Here is a 17,022-nt window from a genome sequence, read left to right on the forward strand (position 1 = left end):
CGACGGGTTTGGCAACTGCCTAAAGTGGACCCAGAGGGTCGGCATGCCTTCTAACCGCTTTGCGTGGGTTAGTTCACACAAATTCCAACACCAACACCAACAACAAATCGAAAACTTAGGCATCAAACGAACATACACTTTACAAATAAACATTCGAGCTCCGCGCTTGCACAGTACGCGGTCAAGCCAATCTCCCGCCATATCTGAGCTCCGCGCTCGCATTGTACTTTGTCAAATACTCCCTGCCTAAATTCACCGATGGAGACATTTATTACTTAACACAAACAAGTTATTTTGTTTTCTTGTTGACGACTCTTTGTTGCATATTTTATCCTAAAGATTCTCAAGGACTTTTGTTAAAACAAGTTTTCCTTAAAAATTACGGGCTTATGTTGAGGGATAAAACACCAGGGTCCAAAGACCAGGCCCAACCCACCTAGTTAGGAGTTAGGGGACAAGAACGGACAAGAAGAGACAAGAGGCATGGGGCTGTCGGGGGGTCAGGAGGTAGGGGTTTTCGAGAGGTATGTGAGGTTGTTAGAGGAAATGGGAAAAATGGGAGCTGTCACACGCAAAGGAGTCCGGTCTCATCACTGCAGGCTAACACACACAACAAAGGGAAGCCTTTAGCTAGATGACCAGGACACACTCTCGACTTCAACTTCTTTCTCTTCTTCTTTAATCCCGGAAAAGGAGCGCTCCAGAGAGATTTCTTCTCCAACAAATGGATTTTCAACTCTTTTTGTATAGTGAGATGTGAGAGACCGTGAGTGACTGTAAACAAATACATTATAGTGGAAACTCTACTCGCCAAACCCTAGTGGACATAGGCGACACGTTGAATAACGTAAATATGTGTCTCCCTTACTCTTACTTTCTTTACACTTATTTTTCATTTATCGTTATGGATGTACGCATCGCTACCGTACAACCACACTGAAACACTGCCAAGGCCCCAAACAACTCCGATCAAGGCCCAATCTACTTAATAGATAAGAAATGACTATTTCTCTCATTTCAGCCCAATCTACATAGAAGCCTCACACCATTTAAAAATATATAATTTTACTTTTTTATATTTATATTTCATACTTCAATTCAATATGAAATATGAAGATAAAAATGTAAAATTATATATTTTTAAATAGTGCGTGAGATTTCTATCTAAAATTTTTCAATTTTTACGGCATCAACAATCTTCTTTGCTCTCTCTCGCCCTCTCTCCATTTATTTATGTGTGTATTTCTACAGAAATCTCAGGGTCAAAATGGCATCCGATTCTCTACCTCCGCCTGAAAACCGCATCGTTGTGCGTTCTTCTGTCTCATATATACATGTATCTTATATCTATGGATATAACTTAAACTGAAGCTTTACGTAAGCAGGTGGGATGTGGAATTGCGGTCGTTGATTACTTGGCGGCAGTGGCGGCGTATCCTCAGCCAGACGAAAAGATCAGAACCACGAGCTTGAAGGTTTTTTTTTTTTTTATCTTTTCTACTTATTTTTTCCCTTTGGCATATGTATATTTATATATTCGTCGTCCGTTTTGACGCCGAAATACTGATCTTGCCAGTACTTAAAACCCTTGCTTGAATCAAATTTAATTATATGAATTTGGATCTCTTAGCTAAATTTAGGTACTCTTTTCTCAAAGTTAGGTGTATTAGGATAAATTTCGGCCCTCGTATTAGCTTCATAGCATTATTTATACAATTTACGTTTACCCACGCATTTTACAGACTATTGCATTCATATATCAGACCTGGCAAATGATTGCTGCTTCTGCAACATTGAAGATATTATCATCATGTTTGGATGATTGATTTTTCAGGTTCAAGGAGGTGGAAACGCCGCAAATGCATTAACCTGTATGGCTCGTTTGGGCTTAAATCCAAGGCTAATTTCCAAGGTTTCAATTATCCCTAGCATGTTCTCTTGTTTTACGCATTAGTATCTCCTGTTAAACGTTTCAATTTTCCAAAGTTTCAATCTCATCAGACTGAATATTATTATAATATATATTTTAATTTTTTACATGTTTGTAGTTTCAAATCACTAGGTTGCAGATGACACTCAAGGTAGGCATATTTTGGACGAGCTAAAAGCTGATGGTGTGGATACTTCCTTTTTCGTGGTAAGCTTCAGATGACAAACTATGATAAAAATGTGACTATATGGGATTATGTGGATATATATTCAACTGGTGATTGACAAACTATTGGTTATTATTCTCTTCTGTTTAGTAACTGTAGATGCTCAAATTTCTCTTCATTTCAAGTATCAATCCATTGTTTCCATTACTCTATTACAAAAACTTGCAGCTATATTTCTTGAAGTTTCGAAGTTTTATGATATGATACCAATGGTTTTGTCTCTTGGTATCGCTATTATGGTTAACAACTTAACATGCATCTGTTTTCAATATAATAGATAACATGCATCTATCTTCGGTTTAATGCATGGGGCTTTAATGCTTTTCTTGGTCATATCTCTTCCCACCCCCTGCGTTTGCTTGCTTAAATATCTTTACAATTTTTTGAGTTCAATTCCTTTTAAATCTTATTGATGGAGATGCAGATGCTGAGATGGAGATGCAAGTGGGGTATTTGCATATGAATATGGAAATTTTAAAACGCTGCGTTGAGGGATTGCGATGGAAAAAGCCTTCGTAATGGGCCAGGGAGATGTTGCAGTTGGCGAGTCTTTTAATGGGGTTAAAGGAAAAGGTGTGGATGTTGGTGGGCCTCAACCGCATATTTGTTTGCAAGTGATCCAGGGGCCCAACTCGCAGGCCCAGCCTCTCTCTCAGGCCCAGGTTGCGAAATATGCTTGGAGACGGAAGGCTGCAAACAGTGTAGATCTATCGTTGTCGGGAGGGCCTCATCTTCCATTGTTGGCGGTGGCTCAGGGGTCGACATCGTTGTCTGGGGTGGTGGGTTTGCTGGCGATGTCTGAGGTTGTTGAGCCTATTCTTTGTAATGTTGTGAGCTACTCTTCGTTGTCGAAAGTTACATAGAAGTAGTTGGGTGATAAGGGGACGATGGGTGTGGGATTTTCGGCGAGGTCTGGGGTTGATGGGAGTGTGACGGCAGAGTTTAGAGAAACAAACTCGGGTCTGTGGATTGTGAAACACATTTCGGCGCCGTTAAGTTTTTTGCTGGACTCCACAACGATACAGAAAGCTTTGCCAGCCACTAGTGAGCATCATGGTGAGTCGGTACAGCCACCTCGACGGGAGGAGGTTGTGATTGGTGAGTGGGCAGAGGAGCTGGGTGAGGATGGGTTCGTGAACGACGATCTCTAGCCGCTATCGTGTGGGTTGTCAGTGGAGATTGCACAATCCCAGACATGTGTGGTGGTCGGAGGCCCAGGTGTGCTCCTTGTGCAGGCAGTCTTGCAGGAGCGTGGTATCTCGTTCCAGGGGTCTACACTAGGCATCATACCACTGGAGATGGCTGCTGTTGAGGAGTCTAAGTCTGGGAATGAGTTTGAAGAATGTGGCTCTGAAAACTTGGTGGTATCTAGTGGTGAACCAGATCTTGTATGTGGTTCGGAATTGGCTTTATTAGCTCCTGTTGATCCTGTGAAGAGGGGGCCTATCTAACTCCTCTATGTACACTCCTTCCCAGCTCTAAATTTGGGTGTTGTCCGTCAAATTGGGTATTTAAGAAGGTAGAAGAGATTCAAGCTGTTATTAGGATTTCATTTGGAGGTTACGAAGAACAATTTAAGGCTTTTCTTGTAGCACTTGAAGCTAGCCATTCAAAATCAGCTTCAAAGCAGGATAGAGAACTTAAACAACTAATTTGTTCCTTTAATTATGATGTTAAGGAAGGGAGTGGTGGAAGGGATAGATCGAAAGGGAGGGGCAAAGCATGTTTTAATGAAGTCTAAGATTTTATCATGGAGTGTACGGGGGCTCAATGATCGCAATAAATGCCCTTGTATCAAATCATTATTGCGAATGTGGAAGGGTGATGTGGTATGTTTTCAAGAAATAAAACTGTGTTTCATTGATAGAAGAATGGTGCGAAGTCTATGGGGGTGCTGGCATGTGGGTTGGACTTATTTGGCTTCATTGGGAGCCTTAGGTGGAGTGTTACTAATGTGAGATAAATGAGTGGTTGAGGCGATTGAGGAGTGTATTGGAGATTTCTTGGTTGCAACTTTATTAAAAAATGTGGATGATGGATGGGAATGGGCTTTTTCAGGTTCTTATGATCCTAACGTGGACGGGGATAGGAGGTTGTGGGAGGAGTTGGCGGGCCTATATTCCTTATGAGAAGTGCTTTGGTGTATGGGAGGTGATGATTTTAACATTACTTGCTTTTCTAGTGAACGATTAGGGCAGTATCGAAATTCTGTAGCCATGGAGGAATTCTCCGAGTTCATCTTTGATCTGGATCTCATGGATCTCCCACTGGTAGGGGGCGGGTACACTTGGTCAAACGGGCGGGTTTGGTCGAGATTGGATAGATTCCTTGTCTCTCCTTCGTGGGAAGCCCACTATTAGGAAGTAAGTCAAAAACAGCTAGCTCGAGTCAGTTCAGATCATTTTCCTATCCTTTTGGATTGTAAGGGTATTCACAGGGGTCACCGGTATTTCAAATTTGAAAACATGTGGCTAACAACGGATGGGTTTGTAGAGATGGTGCATGCTTGATGGTCATCTTATCAGTTTATTGGTACTCCAAGTTTCATTCTTGCAGGTAAGTTAAAGGCTCTGAAGCAAGACCTGAAGAAGTGGAACTTGGAAGTTTTTGGTCACTTTGACAATCAGAAGTCTACATTATTGGAGGAACTGCAAGAGTTAGAGGGTAAAGAATTATTGGGAGATATATCGGAGGAGATGTTATTGAGGAAGGGTATGGTTATGGCAAACTTGGAGAGAGTTCTATTGTCAGAGGAGATTTCATGGCATCAAAAATCGAGGGCCTTTTGGTTGAGAGAAGGTGATAGGTGCACGAAGTTTTTTCACAAAGTGGCTAATTCTCATCGGCGTAACAATGCTATTGAGTCGCTTCAACTAGGCTCTCAGGTGTTATCTTCTCCGACAGAGCTAGAAAATCATATTGTACATTATTATGAGACCCTTTTCACAGAATCGGATTCTTGGAGGCCAAAGCTTGATGCCTTGCCTTTTGAGGCAATTGACTCGCAGAGTGCGAGTGTTTTGGAGAGACCCTTTGTTGAAGAAGAAATTTACAAGGTCATCTCTGGTATGGCTAAGGATAAAGCGCCGGGTCCGGACGGTTTTTCTATGGGTTTCTTTCAAACTTGTTGGGACATTGTCAAAGGTGATGTTATGCAGGTTTTTAGTGAATTTCACTTATTTCAAAAGTTTGAAAAATCCCTTAATGCGACCTTTATTGCTCTCATTCCCAAGAAATACGGGGCTTCGACGATTGAGAATTTTCATCCAATAAGCCTGGTTAGTAGCGTTTATAAGATTATTTCAAAGGTGCTTGCTAACCGGCTTAGTCCGGTGTTAGAACTTATTATTTCCAAGTCCCAGAATGCTTTTATTTGTGAGAGACAAATTCTTGATTTGGTACTCATTGCAAATGAGTGCTTGGATCATAGACTACGGGAAAGAGGTTCACGTGTTCTCTGCAAGCTGGACATGGAGAAGACATATGATCATGTAAACTAGGAATTCCTTTTATACTTGCTTGAGAGGTGTGGCTTTGGGGATATGTGGATTTCATGGATGCGTCATTGTATTTCAACCGCCCATTTTTCAATTCTAGTTAATGGTACACCAGTTGGTTTCTTTGATAGTTCGCGAGGATTGCGGCAGGGAGATCCTTTATCCCCTCTTCTATTTGTTATAGTTATGGAGGTGCTAAGTAGAATGGTGCAGGCTGCTGTTGGGGGAGGATAGTTATCTGGTTTTCAGGTGGATGGCCGATGGCCCTATTATCATCTCACACCTTCTTTTCGCAAATGATACCTTAGTCTTTTGTGAAACAGATAATAGGCAGATCCAAACTCTACGTGCACTGTTACTTTGCTTTGAAGCAGTGTTAGGGCTTAAGGTGAACCATGGCAAGTCTGAGATGGTTCCTGTGGGTGTGGTTTCTAATATCCTCAGTTTAGCAGGCCTTCTGGATTATAAGGTATCCTCTTTCCCAATGAAATATCTGGGCCTTCCACTGGGTGCAACTTTCAAGAATAGAGCTATATGGGATGGGGTGGTGGAGAAGATTGATAAAAAGTTGGCTGGTTGGAAACGAGTGTATTTATCAAAAGGGGGCCGCCTCACTCTTATTAAGAGTACTCTCACTAACCTCCCTACATATTTTTTATCCCTGTTTCCTTTGCATGTAAGAGTGGTGAACAGAATGGAGAAACTTTTTAGGGCGTTCTTATGAGAAGGCATGGAGAGGAGAAGAAATTTCATCTGGTTAGATGGAAGACAGTTTGTGCCTCAGTTGTGAATGAGAGGTTGAGAGTGTGTAACTTGAGAACTTTTAACAGAGCTCTATTGGAGAAATGGCTTTGGAGATATCACTTGGAGGGGGGTTCATTGTGGAAGGAAATTATTGACACGAGATATGGTGTCGCTTGGGGTGGTTGGTGCTCCAACGAAGTGAAAGGGGGATATGGAGTGGGTTTATGGAAGTTTATAAGGAAGGGGTGGCCATGCTTTGCAAATCAAATTCGTTTTGTAGTTGGGGAGGGCAATCAAATCAGTTTTTGGCGGGACATGTAGTGTGGAGATCATCCATTGGAAAGGGTTTTTCCAGCCCTATATCGCATTGCAGTTAATAGGGAGGCTTCAGTGGCAGATATGCTGTTATTTTCTCATGGCTCGCATCAGTGAAATATTCTTTTTAATAGGGATTTTCATGATTGGGAATTATCTATTGTTTCAGATTTTTTCAGCTTACTATATTCCAAGGGGACTACTACAGCACAACGAGATAGATTGAAGTGGAGGTCTAATAATCACAAGATATGCACAGTTAAGGCGTATTATAACATCTTGACAACACAAGTTCATACTTCGTTCCCTTGGAAGAAGATTTGGAGGTCTCGTGTGCCTTCCAAAGTAGCTTTTTTTGTTTGGAATGCTGCTCTTGGGAAGATCTTGACCACGGACAACTTGAGGAAGAGAGGATATGTAGTGATGGATTGGTGTTACTTGTGTAAAAAGAATGGAGAATTTGTGGACCATCTCTCACTTCACTGTGAGGTAACAAGGGTGTTGTGGGATGAGATCTTCCAAAGGGTTGATGTTGCTTGGGTTATGTCCATGAGGGTTGTGGATTTGTTGGGTTGTTGGAGAAAGATACATGGAAGTTATCAAGTGGCAGCGGTATGGAAGATGTTTCCATTGTGCATCATGTGGTGTATTTGGACGGAAAGGAATGCACGCTGCTTTGAAGATAAGGAACACACATTGGCCGAGTTGAAGACTTTTGTGTTACACACCTTAATGTGTTGGTTTTCTGCTATTGTATTGCATGGGGATAATGTTCATGATTTCTTGTCTTTAATTTATCGCTCTTAGAATGTATTTAGGTGTCTTTCTGTATACTTCCTGTGTACATGGGCTACGCCTATTTCATTCATATATATAATATTTATCTCTTACTTTTTGAAAAAAAAAAAAATCTTATTGATCATCAGTGCTAAGTGAACACTACCCAGACCAAATGAAAAATCTCAAGCAGCATGGACGTGGGGTTTAGCATGTCTGCAGTAAACTGCCTGTACTGGTGTTGATATTGAATTAAAAAAAATTATTAAATAATATTTTAAAAAAAATCCTGCTGAAACTGCCAAGAATAAGTGGAGAAAAGATTGAGAACTTAATTCATTAGAGTTTGCATTAGGTTTGTAGACTCTCATCCTTCAGACTAGGGTTGAATATTATACAAACTACCCTAGTTTTGTCATTGCACTATTCATGTTAATTTCTTGTTGGTATACTTCGAGAGTAAAGTGCAATATCTCAAGCAGGTAAATCCTTGAAAAGAAGTGACAACTAATTTCCATTTCACTCGAATGTAGCCAATAGCCTTGATTCTATATCTTTATTTCTATTACATTTTTCTTCTGGAATTTGGCCATGACAAGTAACACTGTTCCACCATGTGATCTTACATAATTACTTAACCATCTTTTGACTCGATTTGTTTTATTTACAGGTTTCCAAGGAGGGTAATACACCATTTACCTATGTCATTGTTGACAACCAAATGTGAGGGCCCTTGTCTATACTTTCTTTCTCTCTCAAAACGAAAACCCCCTTTTTCAAGATTAAAAATGCCATGGTGTTGGGAACTGTAAATCCTTTAAATCAGATGTAATGTGAATGTATTATATCAAATTTGCCAATATTCCTGGCAAACTTTATCTAGGTTCAAGGATTTCCCTGAAACAAATTTCTCCTTCACAACATGACATAATGGATCTAATCTACTATCCTTAAATTCTTTAAATCGGATGTAATGTGAATGGATTATATTAATTTTTCCATTATTCCTGACAAACTTTACCTATATTTCTGTAAGAAAATTCTTTACAATGACAGATCAGAAAAAAAATGTTACAGATGTACTAGATTTGAGAAATGTTGTGACATACCAGTTTTGGTGATAGGGTATATTAGTAATATTTCCTAGTAAACTTTTATTTTAGAATTTATATTTTTATGAGTATAGTTTATCAGAATTTATATTTAGTTTTATCTCTATATTTCTATTATAGTTGCTATTTATGAATTGTTAGAGTTTTGTTTTAATAAGGATTTTTAAAGTGTTTCAGATTACGTTCACTGCGATGTGTGTTTTGAAATTTAAGTTTAAATTTTCTAGTCTCCGAACCTCATCACTTTGTTAGCCGCTGTTTGACAAATTCAAACCACCAATCCGTAAGTTCATCCACTTTGTTTCAAATTTGAAACCCTGATCTCATACTCTTTCTCATCCCGTAGTATGTAAATTCGAGTCCTAGTAGGAGTCTAACTCTCATTAGAAAAACCCTATCTGATAGCCTTTCTATCGTCTTTATAAATCCATCTAAGAATATCCGATTCAAACACAAGGAAAAATACAAAGAAAACTCACTTGTTTTGGAGTTCTCTTCTCTGACCCGCAGCCATCCATTGCTTCTCGCAGTAACTCCACGCCACTCAGAGTCGCGGGACTCCCTTCCGGCGTCACAGACGGTGCCGACCAGCCCAGCCCTAGCTCAGCCACCTCTTTTCCGGTAAGGCCTCGACCGCCATCAGCTCTCTTTCTCTCTCGGTAGTTTTCGGGATGTTTTCGGACTAACGGTTCTCTCTCTCTCTGTGTCACGGCGTCGCACCACCGTAGAGACCCTCCTGTCGCGTCGCCGGTCGCTCCCTGCAGCCCAGCGCCGCCGTCGCCCTCAGCCCCTCTCGGTAAGCTCTTCCATCGTAGAACCCTCTCTCCCGAACTCTCTGTTTTGGTTGCCGAGTACTCGGGTTCTTGAAGAACCCGTGAGTTTCTTTTGTTGGGCCTTGGGCCTTAGGCCCGTATGAGGTTGGGATGGGTTTATTTATTTGGTTTGGGCCCCTGTAATAATGTTATTTTCATGGGCCAGAGTTTTTAACCCTTTTTACAGATTATAGTGATATTTATTCGAACTTATATTTTAAGTTAGACTTGATCTCATTTTACTTCAATAATTGCTTTAGTGATTTATATTGAGTTTAATATTACTAGTTGAGTTTATTAAATAAATATAAGTAGTTAAAGATTCTTTTTAATAAATGTTTAAAGAATTGGAAATATGTTTTAAAGTATATTTTTTAAGTCTAATATTTGAGTTAATATTTCTTTTGTCAATTTAGTAAAGATTTTAATAAGATTTCTATGTTAAGAATTTAATGGAATTTATTAAGTTTCTTATAAGATTTAATAATTACGTTAAGAAATGAAACTTAGTTTAAGAATTTAAGTTTTTGTGAATTATTTAAAAATAGCTCGAGTATTTCTACTAAATTATAAATTAGTATTTTAAGTAATTTAAATACTATGAATTATTGATTTTTAGTGTTAAACAAATATTGGTTTGACTATGTGTTAGAATTCCGAATTTAGTTAAGTAAGATATTAGCATTTATTTTAGCTCCAAACAATTTAGTGATAGTTATTTATTGAATATAGGTCTCAAGTTACGAAGTATTATTCAAGAAGAAACGCATCGAGGTAAGTAAATTTGATCATAAATTAGGATCATCACAGTTAGCTTATATGTATGTATTATTCAAGCCAGTTCTTTGATAGCCATTATTTATGAACCGCTCATGTACAAGCATGTCATCCAGCATAGCATATGATCATGTCATTCCGCATCATGTTTTAGTTTCAGAAATTATAGTTATGTATGTATTAGGTCATGCATCTCATGTGTATAAGACACATAAGCCATCTTAAATTCAAGTGTAAGATAAAAATCAGATCAGTTAATAAGATGGCCATTCAGATGCATGGTACCAATGCAGTTCAGTTTCAGGGTGGTGTGCAAGCCACGAACTCAGTCGTGGTCCACCATAGTATGCTAGAATACTATCAGCAGTTCCCCTTGCTGCAGCGGGATGTGGGGCTGGTGCACAACCTTGCACACAGGGTTAAGTGTGTTGGCCAGTCAGATAAGTAAGATAAATCAGTCAGTTAGTTCAGATAATTCAGTCATACATAGCATAAGCATTAGCATGAACAGTCATGAATCTTAAGTTCAGCATGAAAGTTCTTATGAAAATGTTATGTTTATTATGTTTTCGTTATGATAGATTTCTTACTGAGTCATCGACTCATTTTAGTTTATTTCATGTTTTTAATTACCCAGGTGAAGATGATGATTACGAGCAGGCAGGCCAGGAGTAGAAGGAGCATTTTAGTTTTGTTCAGACTTTTAAAATAAAATGTGTCTCTTATGACGAATTTATCCAGTTATTTCTTAAATGTTTTTTTTGGGAAGACATTTTATTAGACCTTTTATTTCAATAAATTATTTCAGTTTATTTTTAAATTGTGAAATTAGAGAATCGCTTGCCGGGTTTATTTTTCATAAAAAAAATACGTGACACACCTAGCCTACGGGAAGGGGGTGTTACAATTTGGTATCAGAGACAGGTCGATTCTGTAGACTTTTCAAAAAAAAAAAAAAATAGTTAAAATTACCTAGGATGCTCCTAGCCTGCTCGCGAGTAATCAAGGTTTGTTTAGGGTTGAATACTTTATAGGTCCTACTAGTTAGAACAATCAGTATAGTTTGTTTCATTGTCATTGTTTTTACGTTCTTACTAGATAATTGTTATTATGACGTTTGACGTAGATCATGGCCCCCGGTACTAGAAATCACCCAACACGAGAGGGATCTTCTGGTTCTAACCAGAATGATAACCCGGACCATCTGGTCGCAGCTGCTACCCAATTCTTTCAATCTATGGTTAGCGGCCAATTTATGGCGCCTAGAGCTCCACAAGCCGGTTGTACTTTGGAGCAATTTTCTCGTCAGCATCCTCCTACGTTTGATGGCAGATTGAATTCCATGGATGCGGAAAGTTGGATCGATCGTATAGAGCAGATTTTTGAAGTGCTCTACTGCACTGATGATCAGAAGGTGAAATACGCCACGTACCACTTGACTGATATGGCAAACAAGTGGTGGAAGTCAACCCGGGCTTTGGTTCAGCTGGAACTAGGGGAAGCAGTCCCCATTACTTGGGAGCATTTCAAGAAAATCTTTTTGGACCACTTCTTTCCACAAACTCTTCAGGAGTCGAGAGCTCGCCAGTTTATGGATCTTACTCAAGGATCTATGACGGTAGCGCAGTATGCTACAACGTTCATGGAGCTTTCTCGTTTTGCTATTTACTTAATTCCGGATGAGGAAAAGAAGGCTGAAAAATTTGAGCGTGGACTGGATCGTAGGATTCGAGAACGTGTCCGTACTCTCAGGATTCGGAGTTTCACAGAGCTAGTCACCCGAGCTACCATTGCTGAAGAAGACCTCCAAGAGAACATCGAGTACAACAATCAAAGGAAGCGCCAGCAACAGCAACAACCCCAAGCAGTGTCGCATAAGGACAAGAGGCCTCACATTATGAATCGTCAAGGTCAACCACCAGCAGGGCAAACTTACCCCACGTGTGCAACATGTGGGAAACGACATTTGGGAAGGTGCATGTTTGGCCAGAACGTGTGTTTCAAGTGCGGGAAGCCAAACCATCTAGCTCGGGACTGCCCAATTAAGAAACCTGGGGAACCGGGTAGGAATGGAGGACAGAAGACGCATGCTACAGCGAGAGTTTATGCTCTTACCCCTATTGATGCTGAAGCATCAAATGATGTAGTCACAGGTACCTTTCGCTTTCCTAAATTTAGATATCTTTATAGAACGATAAATATATTACATGATCCTGATAGCTTTAAGTTGTTATGTCATTTATATAGGCACATTATCGTTGTTTTCACGTCATGCCTCCATTTTATTCGACTCTGGTGCTACTCATTCTTTCATTTCTAATCATTATGCACATTTGGCTGAGAAGATACCTGAACCGCTAGAACCTAGTATGTCTGTTGCTACGCCCTCGGGAGATCATATTATTTGTGATTCTGTGCTAATTGGTTGTCCGATAGAGATTCAAGGGAGAATTCTACCTGCGGACTTAATCATATTTGATATGTCCGGATTTGACGTGATTCTGGGAATGGACTGGTTATCCCAGAACCATGCCTGTGTGGATTGCTTTAATAAGAGAGTAGTTTTTAAATGCACAGATGGGGAGGAGTTTAGTTTTCAGTCTGTACGAGAAACTTCCCCTCCTCGTGTAATCTCAGCTTTGCAGGCCACCAGACTTTTGAGACAAGGGTGCATGGGATTCCTGGCGAGTTTGATTTTACCACCAGAAGATGGACTCAAGATTGAAGACATAAAAGTAGTTAGAGATTTTAAAGATGTGTTTCCTGAAGATCTTCCAGGAGTACCTCAGGATAGAGAAGTTGAGTTCGTGATTGATCTCACTCCGGGAACGGCGCCTATATCTAAGGCACCCTACCGCATGGCTCCAGTTGAGTTAAGAGAACTCAAGGATCAATTACAAGAGTTACTAGAGAAAGGTTTCATACGCCCCAGTGTTTCTCCATGGGGTGCACCTGTACTTTTCGTGAAGAAGAAGGATGGGTCTATGCGTTTATGTATTGACTACAGGGAGTTAAATAAAGTAACTATCAAGAACAGATACCCTCTACCTCGGATAGACGACTTATTTGATCAACTTCAGGGAGCCCAAGTCTTTTCTAAGATAGACTTGCGATCCGGATACCACCAGTTGAAAGTTAAAGAGACAGATGTGCAGAAGACGGCTTTTCGAACACGCTATGGACACTATGAATTTCTTGTTATGCCGTTTGGTCTAACTAATGCCCCCGCAGCTTTCATGGATCTTATGAATAGGGTATTCAAGAATTATTTGGACCAGTTTGTGATAGTTTTTATCGACGATATTCTCATTTATTCTCGGAGTAGTGCTGAGCATGAAGAACATTTGAGGATTGCCCTTCAAACACTAAGAGAAAAGAAGTTGTATGCAAAATTTAAGAAATGCGAGTTTTGGTTGCACGAGATTTCCTTTTTGGGACACGTGGTATCAGCAAAAGGAATTTCAGTGGACCCAGCAAAGGTTGAGGCAGTGGTAAAATGGGTCAAGCCTAGTAATGTCGGTGAGGTACGAAGTTTCTTAGGCCTCGCTGGTTACTATAGAAGATTTATAGAGGGCTTTTCAAGTATTGCAGCTCCGATGACAAAGTTGACAAGAAAGGATGAGAAGTTCATATGGACAGATGAGTGTGAAGACAGTTTCCAAGAATTGAAGAAAAGACTAGTGACAGCACCAGTTCTTGCAGTTCCTTCGGGAGATGGAGGATTTGTTATATACAGTGATGCTTCACTAAAGGGTTTAGGTTGTGTTTTAATGCAGAATGGGAAGGTTATTTCATACGCTTCCCGACAACTAAAGAGTTATGAGCAGAATTACCCGACCCATGATCTGGAACTTGCAGCAGTGGTTTTTGCCTTGAAGATATGGAGACATTATCTTTATGGTGAAAAGTGCGAGATTTATACTGATCATAAGAGTCTGAAATATTTCTTCACACAGAAAGAGCTGAATATGAGACAACGAAGATGGTTGGAACTTCTGAAGGACTATGACTGCAATATTAACTACCATCCTGGTAAAGCAAACGTCGTGGCAGATGCACTTAGTCGAAAGTCATCCTCTAGCACTTTGGCTACGATGTTTACCCCTCAGAAGCATTTACTACTAGACATGGAGCGAGCTGGCATTGAGGTAATCCAGGGCACTCAAGCTAAGTTGAATAGTTTGACCTTAGGTTCAACATTGATAGATCAAATTAAGGTCGCTCAAGCTAGTGATACGGAGTTGATAAGGATTAAAGGAGAAATAGCTGAAGGTAAGAGACCTGATTTTCTAGTGTCGGATGATGGCACTTTGAGATTTAGAGGAAGATTATGTGTACCCAATGATAGAGTAATCAAAGATTTGATCTTGAGAGAAGCTCATCGTTCACTCTACACAGTTCATCCGGGGAGCACCAAGATGTATCGGGATCTGAAACAACACTTTTGGTGGAGTGGGATGAAGCGTGAGATAGTGGCATATGTAGCACAGTGTCTGACTTGTCAACAAGTCAAGGCAGAGCATCAGAGACCCTCAGGTACACTGCAGCCACTCCCTATACCAGTGTGGACTTGGGATGAGATTGGGATGGACTTTGTTTCAGGGTTTCCGAAAGCATTAGGAGGTCAAGATGCAGCATGGGTGATTGTTGATCGACTATCAAAATCAGCCCATTTTATTCCCATTCAGATGACGTACTCTGTGGATAGATTGGCAGAATTGTACGTTAGAGAGATTGTCAGATTGCATGGGATACCGTCTAAGATAATCTCTGACAGAGATACCCGTTTCACTTCGGCTTTCTGGAGGAAGGTACAGAAGGAGTTGGGAACTCATTTGACCTACAGCACGGCATTTCATCCTCAGACAGATGGTCAATCAGAGAGGACGATTCAGATCCTAGAAGATATGCTTAGAGCGTGTGTGATGGAATTTAAGGGTAGTTGGATTAAGTATCTACCCCTTATTGAGTTCGCTTATAATAACAGTTATCAGGAAAGTATTCAGGCAGCACCGTATGAAGTTCTTTATGGGCGTAAGTGTAGGTCACCACTCTACTGGGATGAAGTAGGAGAGAGAAGGATTTTGGGACAAGAGATTATTCAAGACATGTGTGAGAAAATATCAATTATTAGAAAGAAGCTCGCCACAGCTCAAGAGCGACAGAAGAAGTATGCCAACCAGAGACGGCGTGAGTTAGAGTTTAGTATAGAAGATAAAGTATTCTTGAAGGTGTCACCGATGAAAGGGGTAATGCGTTTTGGTAAAAAGGGGAAGCTAAGCCCGAGGTTCATAGGTCCCTTTGAGATCTTAGAAAGAATAGGTGCTGTAGCCTACAGACTAGCACTTCCACCTCACTTATCGACAGTGCATAACGTGTTTCATGTCTCTATGCTAAGGAAGTATGTCCCAGATCCTGCACATGTTTTGGAGTTTGAGCCACTTCAGATTCGAGACGACCTCAGCTATGAAGAAGTTCCAGTGAGAATATTAGCACAGAAGGCCCAAGTGCTACGACGCAGAACCATTCCAATGGTTAAAGTACTTTGGAGTCACCACAACGAGAGAGAAGCCACTTGGGAACACGAAGAAGACATGAGAGAAAAGTACCCCGACTTATTTAAATCAAGGTACGTTCCATCTCGGGGACGAGATTTTCTTTTAGGGGGGGAGAATTGTGACATACCAGTTTTGGTGATAGGGTATATTAGTAATATTTCCTAGTAAACTTTTATTTTAGAATTTATATTTTTATGAGTATAGTTTTATCAGAATTTATATTTAATTTTATCTCTATATTTCTATTATAGTTGCTATTTATGATTTGTTAGAGTTTTGTTTTAATAAGGATTTTTAAAGTGTTTCAGATTACGTTCACTGCGATGTGTGTTTTGAAATTAAAGTTTAAATTTTCTAGTCTCCGAACCTCATCACTTTGTTAGCCGCTGTTTGACAAATTCAAATCACCAATCCGTAAGTTCATCCACTTTGTTTCAAATTTGAAACCCTGCCATAGTAGTGTGTAAATTCGAGTCCTAGTAGGAGTCTAACTCTCATTAGAAAAACCCTATCAGATAGCCTTTCTACCGTCTTTATAAATCCATCTAGAATATCTGATTCAAACACAAGAAAAAAATACAAAGAAAACTCACTTGTTTTGGAGTTCTCTTCTCTGACCCGCAGCCACCCACTTCTTCTCGCAGTAACTCCACGCCACTCAGAGACGCGGGACTCCCTTCCGGCGTCACAGACGGTGCCGACCAGCCCAGCCCTAGCTCAGCCACCTCTTTTCCGGTAAGGCCTCGACCGCCATCAGCTCTCTTTCTCTCTCGGTAGTTTTCGGGATGTTTTCGGACTAACGGTTCTTTCTCTCTCTCTGTGTCACGGCGTCGCATCACCTTTCCCAGAGACCCCATCGCGTCGCCAGTCACTCCAACCACTCAGCGCCGCCGTCGCCCTCTACCCTCTCTCGGTGAGCTCCTCCATCGCAGACTCATTCTCTCTCAACTCTCTGTTTTCCTTTTCATTGTAGCCATGTTTCGGATTCTAGAAAGAATCCGTAGGTCTTAATGGGCCATTGGGCCCTAAGCCTTGTGCGTTCGATGGGCTCATGTAGTATTGTTTTATGGGCCAGGTTTTGACCTTTTGTTAGACTATAATGATGTTTAATTGAACTTATATTTTAAATTAGACTTGATCTTATTTTATTTAATAATTGCTTTAGTGATTTATATTGAGTTTAATATTACTAGTTGAGTTTATTAAATAAATATATTTAGTTAAAGGTTCTTTTTAATAAATGTTTAAAGAATTGGAAAGATGTTTTAAAGTAT

General features: G+C 40.2%; 1 protein-coding gene across 1 annotated transcript in view; it reads left to right on the forward strand.

The window, feature by feature from the left end:
- Positions 1-1,180: 1,180 nt before the first annotated feature.
- The window catches only part of LOC109021859 (sulfofructose kinase-like), a gene marked incomplete at its 5' end in the record, with an annotated part of 72,863 nt that continues 57,021 nt past the window's right edge, over positions 1,181-17,022 (forward strand). Inside the window, 5 exons of the mRNA XM_035695266.1 lie at positions 1,181-1,309; positions 1,386-1,475; positions 1,835-1,912; positions 2,063-2,137; positions 8,160-8,212. Coding sequence (XP_035551159.1) covers positions 1,181-1,309; positions 1,386-1,475; positions 1,835-1,912; positions 2,063-2,137; positions 8,160-8,212 — 425 coding nt within the window. The remainder of the gene's footprint in view (positions 1,310-1,385; positions 1,476-1,834; positions 1,913-2,062; positions 2,138-8,159; positions 8,213-17,022) is intronic.

This window comes from Juglans regia, chromosome 10 (genome assembly GCF_001411555.2).
Source record: "Juglans regia cultivar Chandler chromosome 10, Walnut 2.0, whole genome shotgun sequence".
Taxonomy (NCBI): Eukaryota; Viridiplantae; Streptophyta; class Magnoliopsida; order Fagales; family Juglandaceae; genus Juglans; species Juglans regia.